Raw genomic sequence first — 25362 nt, 5'->3', positions numbered from 1 at the left:
GGAAGGTTGGAGCTTTGGGCTCAGGGAAATCTGATCACCGGCTTTCCCACCTTCTCTGGTCCCAATGCTCAAAGCACCTACATCGACCTCCTCCACCCTGGTCCATGGTCCACTTCCATACACCTAGACCAGCAACCTCTTGTCATCCTTGAAATTCCTCTTCGTCTCTGCTTCTCTCTACCCTGTGTCTCTCTCTTGGTTCCTCTCGCTTTCTAGGACTTGCCCAATCCCCCCACCACTCACTCAGCGTCTCTCTCCCTGACAGTCTCTTTCCCTCTCTCCCCAGGCCCTCGGGCCTTCTGCTCTGTGCAGCCCTGTCCAAGACCACAGGGAACCACCTCTCCTGTCTCCCCCTCTCTCCTGCCATCATTCGGCCCAGACCCTGCTCACAGGGCATGGCAATCCCATTTTCAAAGGCTGCTCAGGCTGACCTTGACCACAGCAGTGCACTTCCCAGCCACTCCTGGGAAGCATGTGGACAGACAGACCTGGACACCTCGGTGGCCCAGCCACGACCCCAAAGCTACTGGGGGATGGCTGCTTCCACAAGCCGGGAAGAAGGAGGGCTTTGCAAGACCCAGGAGTTCTGGTGCAGAATGGATTGGAGTACAGGACCTAAACAGTGACAGAAGCATACACCCAACTCCTCCTGTGTGGTGAGGGAGGAATGGGTCCCCTGTCATTGGCCTCTGCCCTGCCCATCCCTCAACAAGGAAACTGGGGGAGGATTATGGGGCATCGTGGGTCTTACCAAGAAAACTGTCACCATCAGCCCCGCTCAGAGCCCACCTGCTGTTGGGGGGCAGCTGGTGAGGTGAAACCAGTGCACACAATCTGGATTAATGCAGGGCCTCCTCACCGGTCTCCCAGGGCCACTAGGGATGCTTCATTCATTCCTCACCATCACAACAGACCACTGCCTGGGGACAGACACCTGTCCTGCTGATCACCACACACCCCCTAAACGAGCAGGCGCCATGTGCTCGAGAGTATCTAGCACCAGAGTTAATACAACCACCAACAGACTTAAATACATGTTGTGTCCGCCTCCCCAGAAGGATTTCTTACGCCCCTTGCAGTGAAGATACCACAAAGGGGAATCTTGCTACTCTCCTCCATCACCACCATTGCTGCCGGTTTGTTTTCTGTGTGTACGGGCCTCACACTGTGCACTGGAAGGGGAGCGACTGCAGGGCCTCCTGATGGCAGACGCTGACACAGAGACAGAGCCGTGAAAGGTTTATTTGGGGGATCCCAGGAGAGACAGAGCACAGGGGACAGGATGGGCAGGGACAACACTCAGGACATTAGGCTGATCTGACAATTTTCTAAATATATGCACACACAGCCTGGTTGTTACTGCTCAGGGACGTCTTCAAATATCAAATGTACTGTCCTGTAAGGCAGATAGATTTGGGTTAGTACACTGTGACCTTATGTTTTCCTAAATGCATTTGCTTCCTCTGGTATATCTGAGGCCTTGAATGAACACCTGAGTGTGTGGCTGCTTCCGTGAGTCTGTATGTAATAGAAAATAATTGTCTTCACATCTCAGATATAAATCTCTGCATGGACATGTTCTCAGAATGATCTTTTACTTCATTCTCGGCTAGGACCTAAAATTTAATAGAAAAAAAAAGGGGGTCTTTGCCTTATTTTTGAAATGAGGATGCCAATCTCTGGGCTGAGGTGTTATACTCTCAGTGTAATGTTGTGGACTTAAATGAACATCTTTTGATGATCATCTGATGGAGCTATTTTCATGTAAACAGTGAGAAGGGGGAGTGGCCAACAGCCCAGATATTTTGCATATTCTTTCTCTTTTTTTGAGATAGAGAGACAGAGACCAAAAAAGGGCAAATTTGTGCTGGAAAGGCGGCGGGGGGTGGGGAGTGGGGAGGAGAGAAATTCCTAGATAGGCTCTACACTCAACGCCGAGCCTGACTTGGGGCTCGATCACAGAACCCTGAGATCATGACCTGAGCAGAAATCAAGAGTCCGATGCTTAATCGACTGAGCCACCCAGGGGCCCCTGCAGATTCTTTATGTACTTCAACTCCTATTCTTCTAATGACCTCAGAATCCGACAGGCTCCCCTTTCACAGATAACAAAGCTGAGGCTCTGAGTAGGCCCCACGGAGAGCTGGCATTCGGGCAGGAACACAGGTAAATCCGCAGGATACTGTGACCAAAGTTCAGGGAGATGCAAAGTGCAGGCAGAGCGGTGACTCAGAGGCAGAGGCGTAGTGACAGGGATCCAGCGAGGGTGGCTCCTGGTCAATCCTGAATTCCCCACCAAGAGTCTGACTCGGGCTGAAGGCCAAGGCAGCCACTCTGCTGATCTTGGTCCCGTCTTCACTTTTTCTCACTGGGGCCCACAAACTCAGGCAGACAAGAATCCCCAAAGGAACCAAGTTCAATTTCCCAAGTCTCCACCACATTCTTTCACCCAGTTCAGAACCTTCAGAAATTCAGAGGAAACAATCCTTATAGATTAGGAACGAACAGCTTTATGGCAACAATGACGTTCTGATACAAATAACTGCATTATCCACGCTGTGTGACGGACACAGGCAGCAACCCAGTGTGGATCTCACGGTGTCCTCACACTCACTGCTCAAGCTGCTGGCCTGCAGGAACGGCCTCCGCTCTACCCGAGAGAGGCCCATCCACTCCCCTGAGCACCTCCATCCTTCTCATCCACAGCCTCCTGTTTCTAGTGACTCATGGCTCCCTCTCTTGTCCTTCAGATCCATCGCTGGTGCTTCCCTTATACGGAACACAACATCTATGTCGTTTAATGAATGTGTCCCTCGCTGCTCTCAGACACCTGAAATTCCCTCCTCATCCCTCCCAGAGCACAGAATATGGTCTCTGTACAGTGTGCATGCGCATACCTGCTGTGCCCAGCTTTTGGAGAAGAGCGGCTCTCCTTCACCACAAAGGGCCCTGCCGACCACCTCAGTGTGAGTGAAAGACAAAGTCCATCAAAGGCGTCTCCTGAGCAACCTGAAGAAAGTGATCCTGTCCTTAGCAACATTCACTCTCCCATAACATGAGAGGCCTGCATGCAGGACTGCTCTTCCTTATGGAGGATGCCCCAGCGTCTGCATCTGACCCACGTCAGAGAAAAGACGGAAGACCATCCCACTGGAAGTGACTGAGCAACATTCCAACAAACCGTCTACACCTGCCTCCAGCATCTGCCACTGTTTCTCATTCTCACCTCCCTTACCGGACAAGAGGCTTTCCCACAAGTATCCACTGACTGCCGAGGACAAGGGACAGACCCCTACCCTGATGATTAATCAAGGGACCATAGCCCTGCTTCAGGTGTTTCTATAACTAAGGAAATGAGAGCTCAAACTCAACACGCTGAAAACAAAGTGAGAGGTGTGTTTCATCCCACCCAGAACAACAACTGTGGACTCTGGACGTGCCCAACGGTAAGAAATATATGTCCGCCATTGTGCGATAGAGAGGATTCCTTCCCAACGAGGGCACCTCCCTGCCCCCCCCCCCCCGCTCAGTGTGTGCAAATAGCCAAGCACAACACCTGTATGTCCTGAGAAACCTCAGGATGTTACAGCGCCCCCTGGCGGTTTTCCCCTCGCAATGTCAAGGCCTCAGCACAAACTCAGCCTTTGCCCCACCAACTCAATAAGAAAGAAGACAATACACATTGTAAGTCAATTCATACGATTCATATCATCCCACCCTGTGCTGTAGGTTCGGGTGCAGGGTAAGGACGCAGAGACCACTGGGTGGGTGGAGGGAGGTGTGCCCCAGGGCCCCAGGATGGTGATGAAGGGGGATCCGTGGGGTACGGTGGACCCAGTGGGCCGGGTACAGGAGCGGGTCCTCTTGCATCCACAGGGTTCTGCAGAACAGAAACCAAAGGAATGTTGCTATGACAGACAGAAGCAGAACCCCCACCAACCTGAAACCCAAAGAAGCAGGGGTCAGCACCTGGCCCTCTCTTCACCCTGAGCTTCCAGGGAGCAGACACCAGTGCCACTAAACCCTAGTCCCCCTCTTGGTGCCACCACACACTCAGGGACCAGGGAAGGAAAGAACGTAGTGTCCCCACACATCACCATCCATGTCTGAGAAGGTGGGACGTCAAGTCGTCTTCTCCTACCAGGTGACCAGAGGCCACAAGAAACGGCCCATAAGCAGCATATGCCAGACAGGCAGGCATCTGCGTCCAGGCCCACTCTGATCCCCTCGTCCAGTGTGGCCCCAGAGGCTTGCCATGTGACTCAGTGAGAACAAAAACACGCTGAGAAGTCCGGAGAAGCCCAGTGTCCACACGTGGAATCACAGCCCCTCGTGGGTCCAACTGCTTCCCACCAGCACCCGCCTGACCCTGCTCCGCTTCCCTCCCTGACAAAGGGGTCTTCTTCTACTCTCCCAAGTGCTGTCCATGGCCACAGACACCGCTCAGGAGACAGGAGTTTCTGGAGTCCTGCAGCGGACCGGGAAAAGTGCTGAGAAGAACACGATCCCGAGGAGTTCGTGAGACCCAGCTCTGTGGATCTGCGTCACCGGCATTCCGATGCTCCTCAGCTCAGGCACAGAGCAAATGCGTAGTCGTAGTCCTTGGTGCCGAGAACCACTGAGGGGCCGATTCTGCATCCCCGGATGCAAACCAATGTGTCTGGAGAGCAGGCGTCACCCTCCCAGGATGGATCAGGAGAGACGCTATCAGTTGGCACAGCCACCAAAGCGCATCAGAACCCGCTCACGGGAGCACGACTGAAACGTGTGTGAGCCGTGGGCCCTGCAGGGAGTCACCGGGATTCCCTCTTCACGGCTGTGCTCCGGGGGGCCTTTTCTACCACACACCTGGCCCCTGGCAGAGTTCACCTTCATCTCACCCAGGGTGCAACTGGAGGGATTCCGGGTCGCGTCTTCACCCACACAGATGGAACGCACGTGAGGTCGCAGCTCACCTTCTCCACCAACACTCACAGCTGCCCAAAACACGTGGCACAAAGTGTGAGGCAGGGCATGGCTTTTCCCGTTTCCAGCTGTGAGGATTACCGCAGACATTCTCCCAGCTTAGTCTCCTGACCCGAAAACCAACACCACTACCGCTCTCGCGGGAAAGCAAACTGCAAGGAGTCAGCGGGACTGGCCGACTTCAGTGTGGAGTGACATATTGCTCTCCTCCGGAGTTTACACACACACACACACACATGCAGACACACACACACACACACAAGGGCAGGGTCCTGCTCTCCTTCATTTCTAAGCACCTGGAGCTTCAGGACGCCCCGCGGAAGGTGATGATTTGGAAACAGAGAAGTCTGTAGGCTCCGAATGAAGACTTGGCATATTGAAAGGTCAATGACACCATACACAGATCCCAGGACATACCCAATAGACACAGGTCAGGACAGGGTGCTGCCCAGACAGGAACAGGATTCCAGAAATGGTTACAATTGAGGAAAGACACAGTATTTACCTGGTCCTTCTGTGGGACCTTCTTGGGCGGGGTGCCGCTGTTGTCCCCTTGAGTGCCACAGGTTTCTGAATACGGCCGAAGCCCTACAAGGGACGGAGGTGGATTCAGACTGGCCTTGACCATGCAGGATGGAAGCCAACCCTCTACACCTGCCCCACCCTGTTCCACTCTCTCCCACTCCCACATCCCTTCCAGATTCAGAGTGTTTCTCACAGGTCTCCTCTCACCCCTGTGGACAAAGGAGACACAAGTCCCCCACACCTGAGGATGTGATCAGTCCACCCAGTGACAGATGTTTTCAGAGCTAATGAATAACACTGGACAACTGGGGCCTCCACAAGTCACAGTGACTTGAGGTTGTGCTTCATCCATCCCAGGGCCCAAAACATTGTGTCTGGGCAGTGCCCATGGGCAAAGCTTTTATGTCTGTCTTTTGCAAACTGTCACTTTTCTTCTCGATGGCGGACACCTGCTGCCCATTTCTGTAGGGTGAAACAAGACAGTCCATGAAATGGATGTCCACAGAAAGGTGAGGAATGCTACTATGTCCTCACTCAGGTCGATCCTTGCATTGCAAAGCCTTCTGGTACCTCCTCTACATCTTCCCCACCAACTGAAGTACTTAAACTATGAATAGGCTTTACGATTCAGGTCATCCAATTCAGATCATCTTACCGTGTGTAGCAGGAACGAGCTGTGCTTGAGGCCCCCATGTCCACCCATGTGGAGGAGGTGCAGGTGGCCCATAGCCAGTGAAGCCTGGTAAACCCTGCCCCATGTGGTAGGGCATATGGGGGGGCCTTGGGGCATGAGGAAACCCTCTCACATCTGTACCGACCTGCAGAACAGAGGAGAAAATATTTGGGCAAGACACACAAAAGTTGCAACACCAAGAGCTGAAACCCAAGAGAGCTCTCAGCATCCTGCTCCTTCTCCAATACCATGTTCCAGGAGAGCCACATCGTGCTAGAAAACTTTATCCCTCCCAATAGCTGCCTTCTATAATAAGGGGGGTGGGGTGAGGAAGGAGAATGGATGTTACAGGAATAACCTACTGTCACCAAACATCACTACCCATGTCTGCCAACGTTCACTACCAAGAAGTAGTGTCTTAAAGGGTGAAAAGGGATCACTGGAAACGAGTAAAGCAGCCCACACTCCAGACACGGAGGCATTGACATCGTGGACAACACTTCATCGTTCCTCTTCAACCACCGCAGAAGATTTGGGTTTGTTAAGAATAGACAGAATGTGGGGCGCCTGGGTGGCTCAGTCGGTTAAGCGTCTGCCTTCGGCTCAGGTCATGGTCCCAGGGTCCTGGGATCGAGCCCCGCATCGGGCTCCCTGCTCAGCGGGCAGCCTGCTTCTCCCTCTCCCACTCCCCCTGCTTGTGTTCCCTCCTCGCTCTGTCTCTCTCTGTCAAATTAATATTTAAAAAAAAAAAAAGAATAGGCAGAATGTGGTGAAACTGAATGCCCTTTCTCCACAAGGAATCTGAGCCACTCGAGGTGAATCCCTTGCCCGCAAAGCCCCTGACTGTCCCCACCTGCCTCACTTCCTGACAAAGCGGTCTTCTACTCTCTGCAGTTTCTGTCCAGGCCACAAAGACCCTTGAGGAATTAGGGGCCTGTGGTCTGATAGTGGACCTGGAAAAGGGTTTTCCCAGAGGAACATGATACCAATGGCCCTTATTTACGTGCAGCGGCTGTGTTTATCTTAAAACACAGTCTTCGGAATTTTCCGCACACTGAGTTCCAGAGCAATTTTGTCCAGTGGGAAATTAAGATGGGAAGGCTAAATAACAGAATTCACAAAAATGTTTATGTTTTCTCATGGACAACTCCAGAACGTGTGATGAGAGAAGAAACCAGCTCTCACAGTGACATAAGACCAAAAAGACCTGCTCCTAGAAGCCCAACTGAAGGGCTTGTGAGGCCCGGGTCATGCAGCTAATCACCGACATCCCCCCTTCAGATGGTGTGTGCCAGTACACCCAACAGCTTTGGAAATTCACAACAGTCGTCGAAAGGGTACAAGTAGAGGGATTCTGTACAGCATTTTTACCAGCAGAAGTCAAACAGGGATGACTTACGAAACTTGCCCTATCTAAGAACATGCCAAACTGCAAAACAGGCAATATAAAATGGGGAGAGAGTTTCCCCTAGTTTCCAGTTGTGAGGATTACCACAGACCTTGTCCCAGGTAAATCATCTAACCCCAACATGAACACTACACCAATCGCACCTGATCGTAACCTACTGACTGGCAGTCAGGCCGGCCAGAGACTTCACTGTGGAGTGACGTGTCATCCTCCTCGAGCTAAGTCCCCGCCCGGGCACTGTGGGTGGGCAGGGGTCGACTCACACACACACTCACACACACACACACACACACACACACACACACACACACACACACAGTGAGCGCCCTGCCATCCTTCACCTCTAAGCACCTGTGGCTTCAGGAGGTGCCACCGAAGGTGAGGATCTGTAATGGAGAAGCCTGTCAGCCCCTGGGTGAACTGCTTGTATTTTGAAAGGTGAACGACACCACAGACAAACCCTAACCCACCCAACAGACACAAGGCCAGGACAGGGTGCTGCTCAGAAAGGGAGAAGTTTCCGGAACACCTGGTAGAGGCCACGGTAGTTACCTTGCTCATCCCTGGGTCTCTAGGAGGCTCGGTGCCCCTGTTCCCCATGGGAGACGCACCAGTTTCAGCATCAGACCAAAGCCCTAGAACAGATGGAGGTGGATTCAGACCAGCACCGACTGTGCAGAATTCAAACCCACCCTCCAAACCCGCCCCTAACACGTTCCCCTCTGTCCCACTCTTGGGTCCCTTCTCAGACACACAGCATTTCTCAAATGTCTCTGCTGACCCCTGAGGACAAGGGGGAGACCTCTGCCTCTCCCCCTCGAGGATGGGACCACCATCGCCCAGCTTGCTTCAGGTGTTTTCATAGCTCAGGGAACGGCAGTAGACTGCTCTGGGCTCAACCAGCTAAAAATGGAGAAACCCTCAACATGAACGGCATGCATTCTTTTCTCAGGCCGCCAGTTGACGGTTCAATCCTTCAGTCTATAGATGAGGCCTAGCATGTGTGACTGGCTATTACGTAAATATTTAAGAGAAGAATTGGAGTAGACTAATCGTACAGTCAGGAGCAAAGTAAAAATAGGCAGATTGAGAAGTAAAGCTGTGGCTTTATACCGATAACATTAGAGGAGTAAAATGCATGACTTTCACGGATTAATAGACTACTGTCGATGACAAATAAAACAAAAATCAAGGAACCTCCATAAAGAGTAAATAAATGCCATTTTTCTCAATTTTTGTTTTTTTCCAAAAAGTCTTCACCGTTGCGTCAAAGTGGGAAGGGAGCTCGGGCTCACAACTCCTCCAGGCTCAGCTCTTCAGTAGGTGGGTGGTAGAGGGGGTGGGAGGGTCTGCACTCAGGGGAGGGGCATGAGCTCCACACCTGTCACAGGGACAGGTGCCCTGCTGCCGGTGGGCACCTGAGGAAAGCACCCTCCTGTCACCCCTTCAGACGACCTGCTGTCCTTAGGGAGTGCTCGTGATTCTCTCCAGGACACACAGTGATCACCCACAGGAACGGGAAGGACATCGTGTGCTTTCCCAGCAGAGATCAGGCTGCTGCATTTCACAGCATGCTCCCTACCTCTCCGCACACGGTTCTGTGTCTCAGGTCTTCCCGGCATCGGTTCCTGCCTCATGGATCCCTCAGGCAGCGTCCCTCTCCTCATCATGTGCAATCTTGAATACAGAAAAAGAATGGACGTCTAGAAGAATTACAACACCATGTCCTCTACTAGACACTAAACAGCTTAGCCTTGACCCCTCAAGACACCCAGAAAAGGGCACGTCAAACTCGCACACCTGTGTCTCACGTAGGCGTTCTCCCTGCTCTGCTGCACTATCTTCCTCTCCCAAACCCGAGCCTTAGTCTGGGGGAGAAAAACACATCCACCTTCAGCTGTGCCGGACTGTGCCCCAAACGAAGAGGAGGAAAAAGAAAACACTTACCCAGTTATCTAGAGCACTTCTCTCATGAGCTGCGATCTGAAAAAGTCAACGCACCAAGAGCCCATGTTCAGGGATCTAAGGGCCACTTCCATCACCTGCAGGAGGCGCGAAGGGGCCAGGATGTTGGGGCACAACTCAGGTTACCTTGTGTTTGAAGGTGAGCTCTGCCTCCCGCAGCTGATCTTGCAACGCTCCGACTTCTCGCCTGTGAGTTATAATCGCTTTCGTCAGATAACACCCAATATTGGCTGTGATTTTAAATCATCTGCCCACGTGGCCATTCTCCTCTTATCTGTCCCCTCATACAATTGATCCTGACACAGGAAACACTTTTCACATGGTTATAATGCACAGTAGGATCAAAGCTATTGCTACCTCTTTTCCGTAATCGTTTTTCTTCCCCTGCAGGGTTCAGAGTTGACATAATTTCCTTACCCATTTTCAATCTTTCCCTAATTTATCACATGACAAGTGTGCCATCAAGTGTACTGGGAAACTTCTATCCTCGCCATGGTTCCCAGGGTTGCAAAGACCAGCGCCATCAGATGGCACTACCGGCTTTATGGGTAGGATTCATGCTACGACAAACTGCTTTCCTCAAGACTAGGACAACTGACACCACCCCCAGGGACGATGGTGTGGAAGAAGTTTCCACAGAATCAGGCCAGCGCTGGGGATCAGGACATGTTTAGTAATGAAATGGTTCTGTTCTTTCTAGAGCTTCACTTTTTGTGTCTGGTAATTCTCTCTGGATATGCCTCTGAATTTTTGTTTCTATTACATGGGAATTGAGTCTAAACAATGAAGAAAAGTGAAAAATACGAAGTGAACAGGGATGTCAGGAGCCACTAATATTTAGTGTCTGAACTCACTTGTACTTGTCCGTTTCTTCTTTGATTCCTTTCAGATTTTCCACGGCAGCTGACAGCTGACTCTCTGTTGCCTCCAGGTCACGGCGGGTCTTTGCGACCTTCCTAAGACAGGAAAGGTATAGACATGGTCCAGTAGCCAAGGTCCAGAAGTTCTACCGTCATTCCTCCCAGCACACTGGATGGCCTAGATTCCAGTGTCCCTCATAAATGCACAGACTGACAACACAAGGAGGGAAATGAACTGAAGGTCCCATTTAGGGTTCAAGAAAAATCAAACTCCAGATGCTGCCAAGTCGTTGCAATCTGAGCTGTCTTTACACTTCTCTACCTCATTATCAAGTCCTCAAGTAACATTGCAGTTTGTGTCCTCTCAGAGTTGGTCTTTTGTCGGAGACGGTGAAGGCTCCTTTCAGTTCAAAGTGAAAAACCAAGCCTGACCAACTATAGGATGAGGCGGGGGACCATCGTTAGTCGTACACCTCCACGGGGAGCCCTGATCCTCAGACCAAGGCTGTGCCTGACACGATGAACCCGAAAGGAAGCCTTCCAGAATATGGCTTCATCAGCATGGCAACTCACTCCCAGACATCTCTGGGTCTACAACTACAACCCCCGCCTCCTCCTTTGAAGAGGCCAATCTTAGTGCCGGCAATATGTCCTCAAGTGTAAAAGGCTGTGAACTGTCACATAGTCAGTGTGTTCTCTCCACGCAACAGATTTCAGATGGAAAACTATCAACTGCATGGAGTCAACCGACTTGAACAAGACTGAGTTCACTGATAGTGAAGGCAGCAACGTGCGATGCTTAGAAAGGCTGGTTTGCTGTGTTGCCCTCAGACTCTTTTGTTCATGGTGTTGATTGAAAGGGTTTCAACAGGACACCTGATTTACTCAAGATCACATGCAAAAAGACTCTTAGAAACGGAGTCAAAAGCTCCAGACAGGGAAAGACACATGCATTTGCTTCTGGTCTCTCAGGCAATCCTTCAGCAAATGCTTTCTGGAGCGGCTGTAATGGAGTGGCTCAGTTGTAAAGTGTAGAAGACAGAAAGGTGGTCAGGACACTGTACCCACCCCCAAAAGAAATTTCCAATGAACAGAACCAGGATGCCAGTGACACAGAGCAGCCCCCACCCCCGCTGTGGGAAGGAATGACACAAAGCTGAGTGTCCAGGGAAGACAGGGAACAGTTTTGCTTTTCAACGTGAATGAGGGACTCGAAGGTCCTGATCTCCTCCTGAGAAAATCAAGGAAACACTGGACAAAAGAGCAAACTCGTGAGCGAATGCACCCAATTTCTAAAGAGTACATGAAGAAACACGAGAACCAGATGGAGAAGAAGGAAGCCTAGGAGAAGGCCAGCCTGGCAGTGGGAGCCAATCTCCCCAGGACACATCAATACATTCTGGAACAGGCAAGTGAACTGGAAAGAAGCTGAACAACTTTATGGGCATGGGCTTAGAAGGAAACGAGTCAAGTTCAGGGTCAGCCAGCAAAGGTGAGCCCTAGTGAAACCGCAGGCTTTGGCTGGGACCCAGGAGAGTTCCACCTAAAAAAATCCGCTGGATGGGAAATACCCTGGCCTTCTTAGGGACTGGGCTACAGTGAGTGATGTCAGTCGTACACTGGATGAAGGGATCCAGGACTGCTGGAGCCCCAACCCACTTTCCACAAAGAAACTCCCAGTGTCTCTGCAGCAGGACAATTCCATTTTTCTATCCACATTATTGACCCAAGTCTCGTACTGAACCAAAAGTGACTGAATTCAGGGCTAATAAGAACATGGGATGACACGGAAACCAAAAGGACAATGCAGACAGACCCAGAGGGGATCCAGGTATCAAAGTTTTTAATGATGGTACCTTCCCTCTTCTACTCCAAGGAGTCACACAAGAAGCGTGACAAGCAGTTAGAACACACAGGGAAATGCAGGTCACACACATCAAGGCAGGAAGGGCAGGCACTATCCTACAGAATGCATTTGGCAAAAACACTCTAGAGCCAATTCTAAAAGAAATACAATTATCTAGACTGGCCGTCACAGAAATTCATACAATAGTATCTGTGGCAATTCACACAAGAATAGCTTACTCTTCGGCAGCCACTCGTCTCTGTTCAGAGAAATCCACCACGATACCCACTTTCCTCCTCAGGAGTTTCAATTCGGCTTCTTGAGTGGTTTTCAAAGAACTCAGGGCATTGCAATGGTCTTCCATCCATCGTTGATATTCTGGAAAGGATGAGTTTTCTTTTGTGTGTGTATGTGCACATGACCTGAGAACTTCGGTTTGATAGGGAAAGGAGAAGGGCAAGACCTTGAAGGCAGGAAGGCATTCTTTCCCTTCCCAATGCAAACTCATTGCCACCATATGGGGATTTCTTCCCCCAAAATAACATACCCTGCAGTTCTCGTTTTTTGGCCCTAAAGGCTCTCTGCTCTCCATCCTCGGATGCATTCTGGGCCTTTAAGACAGATATGAGAAAAGACATTCAGGAAATCATGATCACACAACAACGTGAGGGCGCCTAACAGGACAGGATCATGCAGTGCAACAAAGAAAGCCCTTAAGGCATAATAGAAGAAGGAGAAAGTAAGCAAAGTGGAAAAGAGTTCAAGTCAAAGAACTCACAAATGACTTTCTTAGTGGCTTTCATTCATATATATATCCACATACATACATATATACACGTCTTCCCCTATTCACATTGAAAATGCTCCGTTTGGCATTAAGAGAGGAAGGGACTGTACAGTCGGGCCAGCCATCGCCCTTCATCGCTCAAGTATCTTGTGGGGATCTGCTACATATCTTGGAGGGCAGGGCTGAATGATGTGATCATTACCTCGCTGTGAAATCAACCATACTTCCTAGTCCTTATAAGAGCAAACCTCATCATGGTGGTTCTAAGTGAAATCCCAGCTCCCTGCTCCGTAGGAGTTTCAGTTCCCAGATGCCCACTCTCTACTGTGCTAAACAGCAAGCGAGGATGCTGCACTCACCTCACCCAGTGAACCAAAAGCCTGCCGGAGCCGCATTAAGCTAAAACTCAACAGCCAGCTCTTACCACACCCTGATTCTTGACCTTCTTCTCTCTCTCAATTTGCAAGTGAGCCCGTGCCCGACGAAGGGTGTCATTTAAATTTTCATTAACTTCCTCAACCTTTTTGATGTTCTTCTTCAACAAAACATTTTGAATGAGTAATAATAATCCATTCCTTGGGGCACCTGGGTGGCATCCGTGTGGCACAGTCGGTGGAGTGTCTGACTCCTGCTTTCGTTTTGGCTCAAGGCCTGATCTCAGGGTTATGGGATTGACCCCTGCATCAGGATACACACTCAGCATGGAGTCAGCTTGGGATTCTCTCTCTCCTTCTGTCCCCTACCACTCACTCTTTCTCTCTCTCTCAAATCAGTCAATCAAGCAATGTTTAAAATAATAATAATAATCATGATAATGATGATAATTCATTACTTTGATTTCTGTTGGTAGGACACAATTCAGGCAAAGAAGGGATTCTTACCTTCCATTGAAGCACTTCCTCAGAGAGAAACTTATGTTCACTCTTGGTTTCTGCAAGGTGTTTCTTGCCTTCCTGGATCTATAAAACATATGAAGAAGGAAACAGAATTCCAAAATAGCATCGTGTTACACAAACCTATCTACTAATGTGTGACTCCTTTCAAAATAGAGAGGCAGTGCTCTACATTTGTGAAACTTCTCTTGAATCAGGACCATTTCTGGATCACATGAAATAGGTCAATAGGATGAACTACAAGAGGTGGAAGTAACCAAAATGAAATCACAAAAAGTATTTGAAAAGGCACTGATACCTTCAGCTCCCAAAGGGATATTTCCTGAGCAAGCTCCCTGTTTTCTGTTCTAAGTCGATGGATCTTCTCCTTTATTTGTTGTAAGGTTACTAAAAGGAGAAAAAAGAATCTCAAAGATAACTAGCAAAACCAGTGACATTGAATAATCCCAGTGTATGAGCACCAGAGACACATTCTCTGACACTTGGGTGTAACTAACTTGTTAGCATTCCCATTGTGCCCTAAGGAAGCAAGTTTTAGCAGCATTGGAAACCTAACACAACCTATTTCGGGGAGATTCCTACTGAAATTTTTTTCAAAAATAGAGAAACGCCCTCAAATGTCTTCTAAGTTTACTCCCATCCGGAAGCACCAATCTTGGAAAATGCAATCACTGCAAATGCTGATGTCATCCCCAGATACGTAACAGAAAAATCAAGCATCCTGTCAACTAACATTTCTCTCCTCCAATGATTAAGGTACAAAAATAAGTCCCTGCAAACAACCCAAAATGAACAAAACCATCCTTTGCTCCTGCTCAGCGCCATGTCCGTTTCCAGATCCTCCTTGGAATTCCACACAAGGAAAGCTCAAAGTGGCAATTGAGTGGCACCTCCAAGGCCTTCAGTGACTTTCTGCTGCTCACAGATTGCCTGTCATGTACCCTAGGCAGGGGCTCTGGAGGACAAGATCTTTGGAATCAAACACACTCGGGTACAAACTCCACGTTACAGTCTCTGGAGGGCCTGGATAACTCACACGCCCTGGAACACAACCTTTTCTCATCCCAACATGAGAAGCTTACCCTCTACCCTGGCAGGAAAACAACACTCATGAAGCGCCCTATCACAGATGGATAACACATCGAAGGTCAAGAACACAGACTCCTCTAACTGGCACTTAATTCTCTCATCTCGGGGTACTTGCGTGGCTCAGTCGGTTAAGTGTCTGCCTTCAGCTTGGGTCATGATCCCACATCGGATCATGATTCCACCCTGGGTCCTGGGATCCCACATCTGGGTCTGGGCTCAGTGGGGTGCATGCTTCTCCCCCTCCCTCTGCCAGCCACTCGGTCTGCTTGTGCCCTCTCTGTCAAGTGAATAAACAGAATCTTCTAAAAAATCATAATTCTCTCATCTTACCTCAAAGTGCAAACTTCTCTTCTATTGGCCCAATGTGAGCGCTCTCGTGCCCTGAGATCTCTCTTCTCACCACCCCCACTGCTGCACTCACAGGGACGAACACCAGCATTCGAGGGTTTGCTATGTGCCAGGCAGCCACCCTGGCCGTCAACAGACAGCACCACGGAATCACCACAATCCATGAGGCCCGACACAGTACATCACCCCCACTGGCACCCGTTCCTTTCCACTCATTCTCCCCTGGCAGGAAAGGCTCCCTCCACTTCAGACTCAAAACCATGCTTTAAACCTCTCTTGTGACACACGCTCTGTCTGGCAACATGTGGCTCCTTCTCTAAGTGTAGCCTGCTTGTTAGACTCAAAGAGTGTTTTCTCATCTCGACATTTCACCAAGAGCCAGGTCATGGCAAAGTACTCACTCCAGACCTCAGGCTCCTATCATCGCATGCCTCCTAAACATGTCTCTGCAAAATGACTCTTCCTATTCTCCCTACTCCCATGAGGTATACCTCCTCCTGGTCTCCTAAGAGATGGCAACACCCTCCACATTGTCACTTAGACTCCACATGGGAAAGAGAACGATTTTCAGGAGTTAACAAGTCAATTAGACATCAGGAGTCACCATATTTATCCCTAGTCCTATTATACCCACATCAAACACCAGTACCGAGAATTTACGACAATGAAAACTAAAGCCAAAAAACTTACCTTGATATTGTCGAGGCTTTATCTAAGAGAGGAAGAAAGAAAATGAAGTTTGATGTCAAAACATATTACTAGTCAAAATCTCTAGTTCAGGTCAATACGGAAACAGTCATCCAATAAAATTACAATAATCATTTTGTTTAGCAGAATGACTTCACAGGATGAAAAAAGAAGACAAAATTGGAATTTCCTGATTAAGTCACCATAGTTCACAATCCATTTCTGATAAAGAGCACAAAGGTATATAACTTAGTTTTGACCCCAAAATCTAGTCACATTCTGTGAAATGAACGTTCAACCTGTTCAATTTTGACAGCGGACCATGCAGACATTTTAAAACACATTCATGAATTCATCATTTCCGTAACTTTAATGCAACCCAATATCCACACTGAGTTCAGAAACGGATTATTCTAAGATCCTGAAAGAAAGAAAATGGAAGGAAGGGAGGAAGGAATGTAGGAAGGGAGGCTGGCAGGTGAGCAAAGCGCTGACAAAATTATGCCGTTTTCCTTGTCCAGAAAGCTTCTCTGAACTATTACTAAGGGTTGGCTGTTTGCTGAATTCACACACAGTTATGGCACATCAGGTGCTATGAAGTTTCCCAGATTGCTACAGAGGGTCATCAAAAAGAAAGAAAAGCCATCGAAGGAGAAAAAGAGTGGCACGTGGCGAGAGATGAAGCATAAGCAACAAGAGAAATGACAGCGGATGTTTCAAAAGAGGGGAACCAGGCTATCCAGATCGAGTCACCGTGATAAATTATAGCTTAGTAAACTCTAGGCAAGACCCCATTTTGACACCATTAACATATTTCCCCATTCAAAAGTTTTACAGGATGAGGAGAGGCTGAGGCCAGCCCCCAAATCTTGCCAGGATATTGGAATATCAGCACGCTATCAACAAGCCAGTTGTTAGGGGAAAGTCCATCAGTGGAGGGCAAACAGAAAACCATGGTGATTCCTGTAACTTCACATGTTGCTTAGGAATCTCTGAGTTGCTCTGGCCCTTGTCACCCAGCCCCACAGGAAGGGGAAGTGAAGAGACAGATGAGCACAGCAAAGACGTCAAAGTTTTGTTTTCCTTTTTTTAAAAATTTTTTATTGTTATGTTAATCACCATACATGACATCATTCGTTTTTGATGTAGTGACCCATGATTCATTGTGCATAACACCCAGTGCTCCATGCAGAACGTGCCCTCTTTAATACCCACCACCTGGCTAACCCATCCTCCCACCCCTCTCCCCTCTAGAACCCTCAGTTTCTTTTTCAGAGTCCATCGTCTCTCATGGTTCATCTCCCCCTCCGACTACCCCCCCTTCATTCTTCCCCTCCTGCTATCTTCTTCTTCTTTTTTTCTTAACATATATTGCATTATTTGTTTCAGAGCTACAGATCTGTGATTCAACAGTCTTGCACAATTCACAGCGCTCACCGTAGCACATACTTGTTTTCCTTTTGAAGGGAAGGTTTCTCCATTGGCAGGGAGAGGGGGGAGGTTCCATTTAGAAATAACCTCAGAAGTTTTCTGTTCTTCTTGGAAAGGTCTGCCTTCAAGTGAAACTATGTCCCCAGAGCCTAACTGGGCCTTTCCCAAAGACTGCAATAGAGGTGAGGGGGAAAGTCTCCACTCCAATGCAATCTCCTCCCTGTCTCACCTGGGAGTAAACTCAGTCTAACCCCACACAGATGAGTAGACAACCTCACCCTAACGTCCTATTTACCTCAGTTCCTTTACCAGAACAGGAGATCTAGCTTTCAACACAACCTCACAAGGCATACTAGAGGTAAAAACCACGCCAGCAAGCACTAGAATCACACTACCTGAGGCATCTAAGGCAGAGACGATGGCATCGGCAGGCTGGGAATTTCAAGTCCCTTCCATACCTGATCTTGGATCTAAGCAAAAAGGGGGCAGTAGGAAGAAGAGATGATGAATGTAAGCAGAGATATGAAACTCTAAGATTTTACCGGGATGCTGGACAACACCATAACAGAAATCAAGAATGCCTTTGATGGCTTCATTAAGAGACTCAACATACCAGAGGAAAGAATCATTGTGCCTAAAGAATTTCCGGCAGAAACTTCCAAAAAGAAAAACAAAGACAAAAATTAAAAAGACAGCACAGAAAATCCAAGACCAGTGGGACAATTACAAATCGTGTAACACACACATAATAGGAAAACAGCAGGAGAATGGACAGAGAGACAGTTGGAGCAATAATGACTGAGGATTTTCCTAAATTAATATAGCCACCAAATCGCAGATCCAGGAAGCTCAAGACAAGGAAAGCAGGATAAATACCAAAAGAAACACACAAACAACTAACACCAACGATGCCTAACCCAGAATGTTCAGTCACAGGTCCTTAAAGACAAAGAAACAATTCTGGAAATCTGGAGCAGGGCTTGGGTGTGGGTGGTGGAAGGGGGAAGGGGGAAGGAGAGCAGTAACCCTTACCCAAGAGGAATAAGGATAAGGACTACATCACACTTCAGAAACCTTGCCATCAAGAAGGATGAAATGTTTAAAGTGTTCAAAGAAACATCCAACTAGAAACCTGTGGCCAGTGAAATGATCCTGCAAAACACACTACAGAGGAAGGAAAACCGTCGGGGATAATGATGGGAATGACGTCAACGGTAAAGGTGTCAATTCTCCAAAAGACATAATAATTTCTCATGTGCATGCATTAACAACAGAGTGTCCAAGTACATCAGGCAGAAACTGAAAGAATTGCTGATGGAAACAGACGAATCCCTATTATAGCTGGGGAATTCAGAATCCTCTATCAGTCATTGACAGATCCAACAGATACAGAAATTCCATGAGAACACAGGTGAACTGAAAAGCATCACCGATCAGCTGGATCCATTAACATCTGCAGAATAATCCATTCAACAACCCAAGGAAAGACATTCTTCTCAAGTTCCCATGGAACATTCACTAAGAGAGGCCATATTCGGGGCCATAAGATACATCTGAACAACCAAAGGAAAAGAAATCACAGGAAGTATGTTCTCAGACCACAGACGACTCAAACTAGACATCAAGCACCGAAAGATAGCTAGAGAATGACCCAAAAATGGAGATGAAACAACACACTTCTAAAGAACACATGGGTTGGAGGGCAGGTGGGTGGAGGGATGGAGGAAAGAGGTGAAGGGGATTAAGAGTACACTTATTGTGATGAGCACTGAGAAATGTATAGACTTGCTGAATCATGTTGTACACCTGAAACGAATACTACACTGTTGGCCAATTATGCTTGAACTTTAAAAAAAAAAAGAACATATGGATCACAGAAGGCACCGCAACACAAATTTAAATCTATTTCAATCTAGGTGATCATCAAAATTGATGTATTAGAGGGATATTTCTATTACTGAATGGATACAAAAGGTCCAATGACTATAAAATTTTCTGCTTATGTATGAAGAACAGTATATATAAGCTACTTTAATATACTTACAGCGAGGATGGTTCTCCAGATATAAATGAGAAGGACACAAACTCCCAAGGGGGCAGTGATAATGGGAAGTTTCCATAGAACTCCAACCCCATCAGGGCCAAGAGGGAAACGGCCAGGCACAACATGGACAAGCTGAAATAACACGTGAGACAATGAGGAATCTCAAAGATTTACAATGTCTCTGTCCCAAACCATCAACTTTACAAACCCTCAACCAGCCTCCCCCAGGTAAGCACACCTCTCAAGTGCCTCCCCACGGAGGAGAAGGAGCACAGAGGAATTCCAAAGGAGCAGGGGCAAACTTTTGGGAGTGATGAGTGTGTTTACTATCATACTGTGCTGATGGGTTTCACTGTGTTTACCTATGTAAATATCAACAAACTCTATTCTTGAAAAAGGTGTTGTGATCATATATACATTATAGAACACTGAAGCTGTAGGAAAAATCTAATAGGCAAATCTGAAGAGATTTGATTTTGCCTACAAACACATTGCAAATAAATTTTCTATAGCTAACAGAACTTAAGAATTTATAAGCCCACATAAAATAGACAAGAGAAGTAAATGTAAACTTACAGTAGGTAAGAAGTCACTGACTTCTATTGTACATCCATGAAGGACCTGGATAAACTCCTCTGGAACCTTTCCAAAAATATGCCCGAAATTTATGGAAGAATGAGAGAAAGCAAGAATAAAAAAGGTACTAGAGATATAAATGAGAATGTTCTATGGACAGATGTTTATCGATAAGGACATGAGTGAGAGAGAGACAGGAGGCTTCTATTAGAATAATATGGGATGAGTATTTCAACAAAAATAAATTACAATTATTGCTTAGTTTCTGAAAACAGTGATGTTTTCTTTCAATGCCCACTTTGCTTCAGAATCACAGCCCAAAATGTCAGATTTCAGGGGTACATGAAGATTTTCATGATCAGGTGATCTTGTTTCTTTTGATGATATCTGTGACATTTTAAATTACTTGAACACCTATCTCCAAAAGCCAGTGAAAGGCATTCATGTTCCTATTTCTCAGTATTGTAACTAAATCAGTCAAGACCAACTCTAAAATTTAATTTTTTAAAAGATTTTATTTATTGATGTGAAAGAGAGAGAGAGCATGAGCAGGGGAAGGGGTAGAGGGGGACAGAAAAGAAGACTGCCGGCTGAGCAGGGAGCCCAAGGAGGGCTCAATCCCAGGACCCTGGGATCATGACCCAAGGCTAAGGCAGAAGCTCAACTGACTGAGCCACCCAGGTGACCATGAAATTTCATTTCTAAAAGAATACAAAATTCCTGGATATGGACACCAAAAAAAAGAACACATCTCATTTTACAAAAACTGGACTTCCAAGTATTTTAGGAGACGAGACGCTCACAATGCAATTCATACTCATTCACACCAAGCTTGAATTGCGTGCAAACACAACTCTCTAGAAAGTACCCCTGAAATCTATAACATTTTCATCTTCAGCCCTCACAGCTGAGGTCACAAACATGTGTGCTGGTGGGAAACATACACGGTCTTTGAACAGCCGCTGTCTGAAAGAGAACATTAGCTATCTGCACAATGGTTGATCATGGGGATCAAATGCACAAAAGACAGAGGCCATCTTGTCACAAATGGAAAACACCCCCAGTTGTGGCCACGTGGTACATCTGGCAGCTGTCGGGATGCTGACCAGTAGCTGATTCTTAACTAGATGACATCCAATGGGGCCAATAACACTGGCTTCTAACAGACAATGGCCATGAGCAGGTGGAGGAGGGAAATGCAAGACCAGGTAGTTTATGCAAGAGCTCAGAGATGAGGGAGGGTGAGAAAGTCCAAGTGATCTATGAGATGCAGCCTTGGTAGAGGGGAATATTTCCAATAAAGACTACCAAGAAATTCCCTCCTTTGAAGACTCAAAAGAAACAGAATCGAGTCTCTTTTGACTGGAGGTATTCATGTGGGATGAGTCTGCCTCAACACTAGGGTCCTTCCTGACTACTCCCACTTTGCAGAGCCCTCTCTAAGAATCTGGTGTAGGCCGATCTAAAGAAGTCTGCTTATTTCTAGGGTGTTCCCTGTCTGTCTCTCTCTCCTGACGGTAAGGGTTTTATTTTTTAAGGAGTGAAATATCACACTAGGAACCAGGTATTTCTTTATATTGGGACAATCCTAAGGACATTCAGGAGCTTTTGACTTTGGGGAAATCAACACTCTGTACATACTGGGCCAAAGAATGGATAACAACTCATTCGCTTCCTGATGACATCAATCCATCAGATTTTCCTGGGACAGACGTCCCAGCAAGATGCGGTCACTTAGTCTCTGCTGGGCTTCTCAGGGCTCCCATGGACCTGGTGGGACACAGAGTCCCTGGGGACAGCCTCCGAGCCCAGAAGGAAAGGGCTGACTCAGAAGTTGTTACAAGTCAACCAACCAGGAAGCACAGAGCACAAAGGACACTTCACTGTTTAACACTTGAGTCCCAACACCAATGCTTAAGGTACCACTGTTCCCAGGGCTGCCAAACTTCACAAATATGAACAATGTGCTGATATGAAATCAAAGTATGTAGAAGATGGACCCTAAACATACAAGGCTTGCAGCAGGATCTTCACTGGGCTTCCAGGAGCTAGTCTAATACCCATAGCTCCTAGACATTAGCATTCCTGACATTTTCAAAGACAAGTTGAATGAGATCTAATGTACATATCATACATGCCCCCTATTGAAGACAAAGAGCTCAATGGCTTTTCATATCTTCTCAAATCCTTCCTTCTTGACACCATAAGCCTAGTATTTTCAGGTTTCCATCCTGCCAGAGCTGCTCTTTTTGGACCAAGCACACAGACAGGACCCAGAACTTGATGTGGACGGCTGTGGCCCCAGCCCCTTCAGGCTGACCGAGAAACCTGCCCTGCGGTCCTCGGTCTTCAGGAAGAACTGCAGTTCTTCTCAAGTTCCCACCAAGGACCCCATGAAAAAACTATTATTTCACCACCATGTGAAAGAACCCAGGAGGAACGAAGACACCACTAGCAGCTTTGAGTCACCGGGTGGCTCAGTCAGTTAAGTGACGACGTCTTGGTTTGGATCAAGTCATGATTTCATGGTCCTGAGGCTGAGCCCCTCTTCAGGCTCTGGACTCACTGCACAGCTGGCTTGGGATTCTCTCTCTCCCTCCCCCTCTGCCCTTCCCCCCCACACCTGTGAAGATACCAGTGAAGTGCCATGTTTACTCACATTTGGGTTTGGGGAACCGGGACAGCGGAGCAAGAGCACCAGGAACAACAGCCTCTGCACCTTCATGTCTTGGTCCTTCCAAGGGGTGCTGGGGCGTCAGGGAGGAGGTGGAGATGGGGGGTGGAGTGGAGGTAGGGGTGGGTGGGGTAGGGAGGGGTGGGAAGGGGTGGGAAGGGGACAGGGTTTTAAGGAGGGTTGGGAGCAGGGTAGAAATAAAGGGTGGGATTGGGGAAGGCGTTTGTCAGGAGAAGAAGGGGTCAGCGACGGTGTCAGGGTCAGAGTAAGTACTCGAGGGGAGGTTCAGAAAGGGTAGTAGGTCAGCAGGTTAGGAAATCACTAGGTCAGCAGGAAACAGTAGCAGGTGAAGGGATTGGAGGACGATACACTTTTCTCCAAGCCTTGCCCTGGTTGAACCGTTCCTTAGCAACCCAGAGGCTTTATACTCTCTCTCAGCCAGTCATCTGCCTTTGCCCCTGCTAGATCATAATGGACACCCCGCGTGACCTCATACTTAAAGAGCCCCTTCCCAACTGGCGCCCCACCACGTGCCATCCCAATAACAGGTCCTCTCTGGAACTTTGGCCATCCTTCTTGTTTCTGCTCCCTCCCAACCCGGGTCCCTGTTCCCCTCTTCTGGGCGCTATCTCCTTCCTTCCAGAACTCCCATCCTAGAGCCATTGGCTGAACAACATATAAAGCAAAGGAGGACAGAACTGCAACAACAAGCAAATACACAAGCAGAGTGGGAGGTTTCAACCCTCTCTCAGTGACTCAAAGCACACAGAACATCCATAACATGTAGACCTTGATAGCAAACCATCTGAATCCCACAGCTATCTCCGTATGTCTGTCCACATCCATATACCACTGTGGAGGACACATTAACTTTGGGCATATAGGATACACTTACAAAAATGCACCCGATCTATTTTGGCCATAAGGGACATTTCAGTATGTTTCAGAGGCATGAAATCACACAGAGCATGTTGTGGTAATATAATGTGCTAGAAATCATGGCTAAAAAGCTCACTAGAATTTCCCATATGTTTAGAAATTGAGAAGTACCTCTATAAATAAAATAGGAGTAAAGAAATCCCAAAGAAAAAGCTACCTTGGAACCGAATGAAATAAGCATGAGAAAATTGTAATCAAGTATGTCTTCTGGGCTGGTATATCCTGGGATATTAGTATGAGAAGACTGTATGGCCTCAAAATCATCCCTAGTTGACGGAGACATTTTAACACCTCAAACAGCGGTAGATCTGTCACTTACCTATGTGACCCTGCTACACACTAGCTTGGGCTTTACGTTATGAACCTCACAGGGGAAACAATCCAAGCTGACTCTCATGGGATCTCTTGGGACCTCCAGGAATGAGAGTATTTTAAGAGAAAACATTCACCAGCTTCTCTCCTGGGGAATCCAAGACAACACCCAGAGAGCTGGCAGCTCCAGGTGTGCTGGGCGGGGAGAGCCAAGCAGGTGGGCAGGGCCAGGGACCCAGGTGACTAGACAAACCCCCTGTGATCATCTCTCTTGGGCCCTGTCCTGAGCCGAACTTCCTAAACTGTTTCTCTCTAGGACTAACACAATGTTTCCCCAACTCATTCAGGCCCAAGGCAGCTGAAAATCAATGCTCTGCAAACCACCACTTATTGTGTCAATTTCTTGTCAACAGGAACCATTTTAGCACTGCTAAAATAGGAACGCAGTATCTTGAACATAAATATAAAGAAACCATAAAAAACAAGCAAACAAAAACAAAACAAGGAGAGCAAAACATTTGTATGAAATTCTGTTTAGATGCTGCTGCCCGCCTCCAGAGCCCCAGAGTTGCGCGGTCCTGGTTATAGAAGGAGAGACCAGCTACAGAAGGGGTGGAGTCAGACTAGCCCAAAAGTGAACGGGAGAGAGGCCCAGCCTCTAAGGGGGACTAGGGAATTCCAGGAAGGATGGCCGGGGTCACCCTGATTATAAGTGGAACAGGGAGCAGGGAAAGAAGAAGCAGTGAACAGAGTTTGGGGGCCTCGAACAGGTGAGATCACTCGTGGAGGTGAGGAAGTATCCCCAAAGCCAGCGTCAGCCTCCCGTCTACGAAGCCCTTCGTGGCCCCTGGAAACAGGGCCGGGAGCCTAGAGTGTGAGATCCAGCTGTGCTGCTTACCAGCTGTGTGACCCTGGGCTGGTTTCCTTCAGTGAGCTGGGGGCGTCCAAGCCTGTGTCCATAACTGTGCTGAGGACAAGAGGAAGCCACGTGCTGAGCACCTATGGACATGAGCAGCATCATCTCCATGGGGCAAGTGCCTTCCCAGATGCGGTGCCTCACGTCTCACAGCTGTTAAAGGCGACACTGGTGACAAGCACAGGTCCCTCCTGTTTCAGGCCTGTGCTAAGCCCTGCCCTTTGCACACATCATCTCTCGGTCTCCAGATGGCAGGAGGACCTCCTAAAGTGCGGGGAGAGCTCCGGGCCCCTGGGGAGGCTGAGGGATTCCTGGGCCCTGGGGAAGGGTGAGTGATTGGGGGACCCTACGGAGGGCTGGGGAACGGAGCTCCTGGGCTCCATGGAAGGAATGGGGGATCGGGCACCCCGGAAAGGGCTGGAGG

At 48.1% G+C, this 25362-nt stretch overlaps 1 protein-coding gene and 2 long non-coding RNA genes across 3 annotated transcripts; all 3 read right to left on the bottom strand.

The window, feature by feature from the left end:
- Positions 1-3689: 3689 nt before the first annotated feature.
- LOC144382073 (uncharacterized) lies at positions 3690-5548 on the bottom strand. Its single transcript, XR_013448468.1, has 2 exons — positions 5471-5548; positions 3690-3880 (listed from the first exon to the last, which is right to left on the bottom strand). It is a non-coding gene; the product is annotated as an uncharacterized LOC144382073 (long non-coding RNA).
- Positions 5549-5679: 131 nt separating this feature from the next.
- Positions 5680-12840, bottom strand: LOC144382045 (transport and Golgi organization protein 1 homolog). The gene is made up of 10 exons (XM_078074031.1): positions 12790-12840; positions 12482-12620; positions 10391-10492; positions 9663-9723; positions 9519-9554; positions 9372-9439; positions 9154-9248; positions 8124-8206; positions 6146-6308; positions 5680-5699 (listed from the first exon to the last, which is right to left on the bottom strand). The coding sequence occupies exons 2-10, from the start codon at positions 12604-12606 to the stop codon at positions 5680-5682; spliced, it is 753 nt and encodes a 250-aa protein (XP_077930157.1). The 5' UTR covers positions 12607-12620; positions 12790-12840.
- Positions 12841-13915: 1075 nt separating this feature from the next.
- Positions 13916-24386, bottom strand: LOC144382272 (uncharacterized). The gene is made up of 5 exons (XR_013448865.1): positions 22757-24386; positions 19522-19653; positions 16050-16071; positions 14221-14309; positions 13916-13988 (listed from the first exon to the last, which is right to left on the bottom strand). It is a non-coding gene; the product is annotated as an uncharacterized LOC144382272 (long non-coding RNA).
- Positions 24387-25362: the final 976 nt, after the last annotated feature.

This window comes from Halichoerus grypus, chromosome 6 (genome assembly GCF_964656455.1).
Source record: "Halichoerus grypus chromosome 6, mHalGry1.hap1.1, whole genome shotgun sequence".
Classification (NCBI taxonomy): Eukaryota; Metazoa; Chordata; class Mammalia; order Carnivora; family Phocidae; genus Halichoerus; species Halichoerus grypus.
This window is presented reverse-complemented; position numbering and strand designations above follow the sequence as displayed.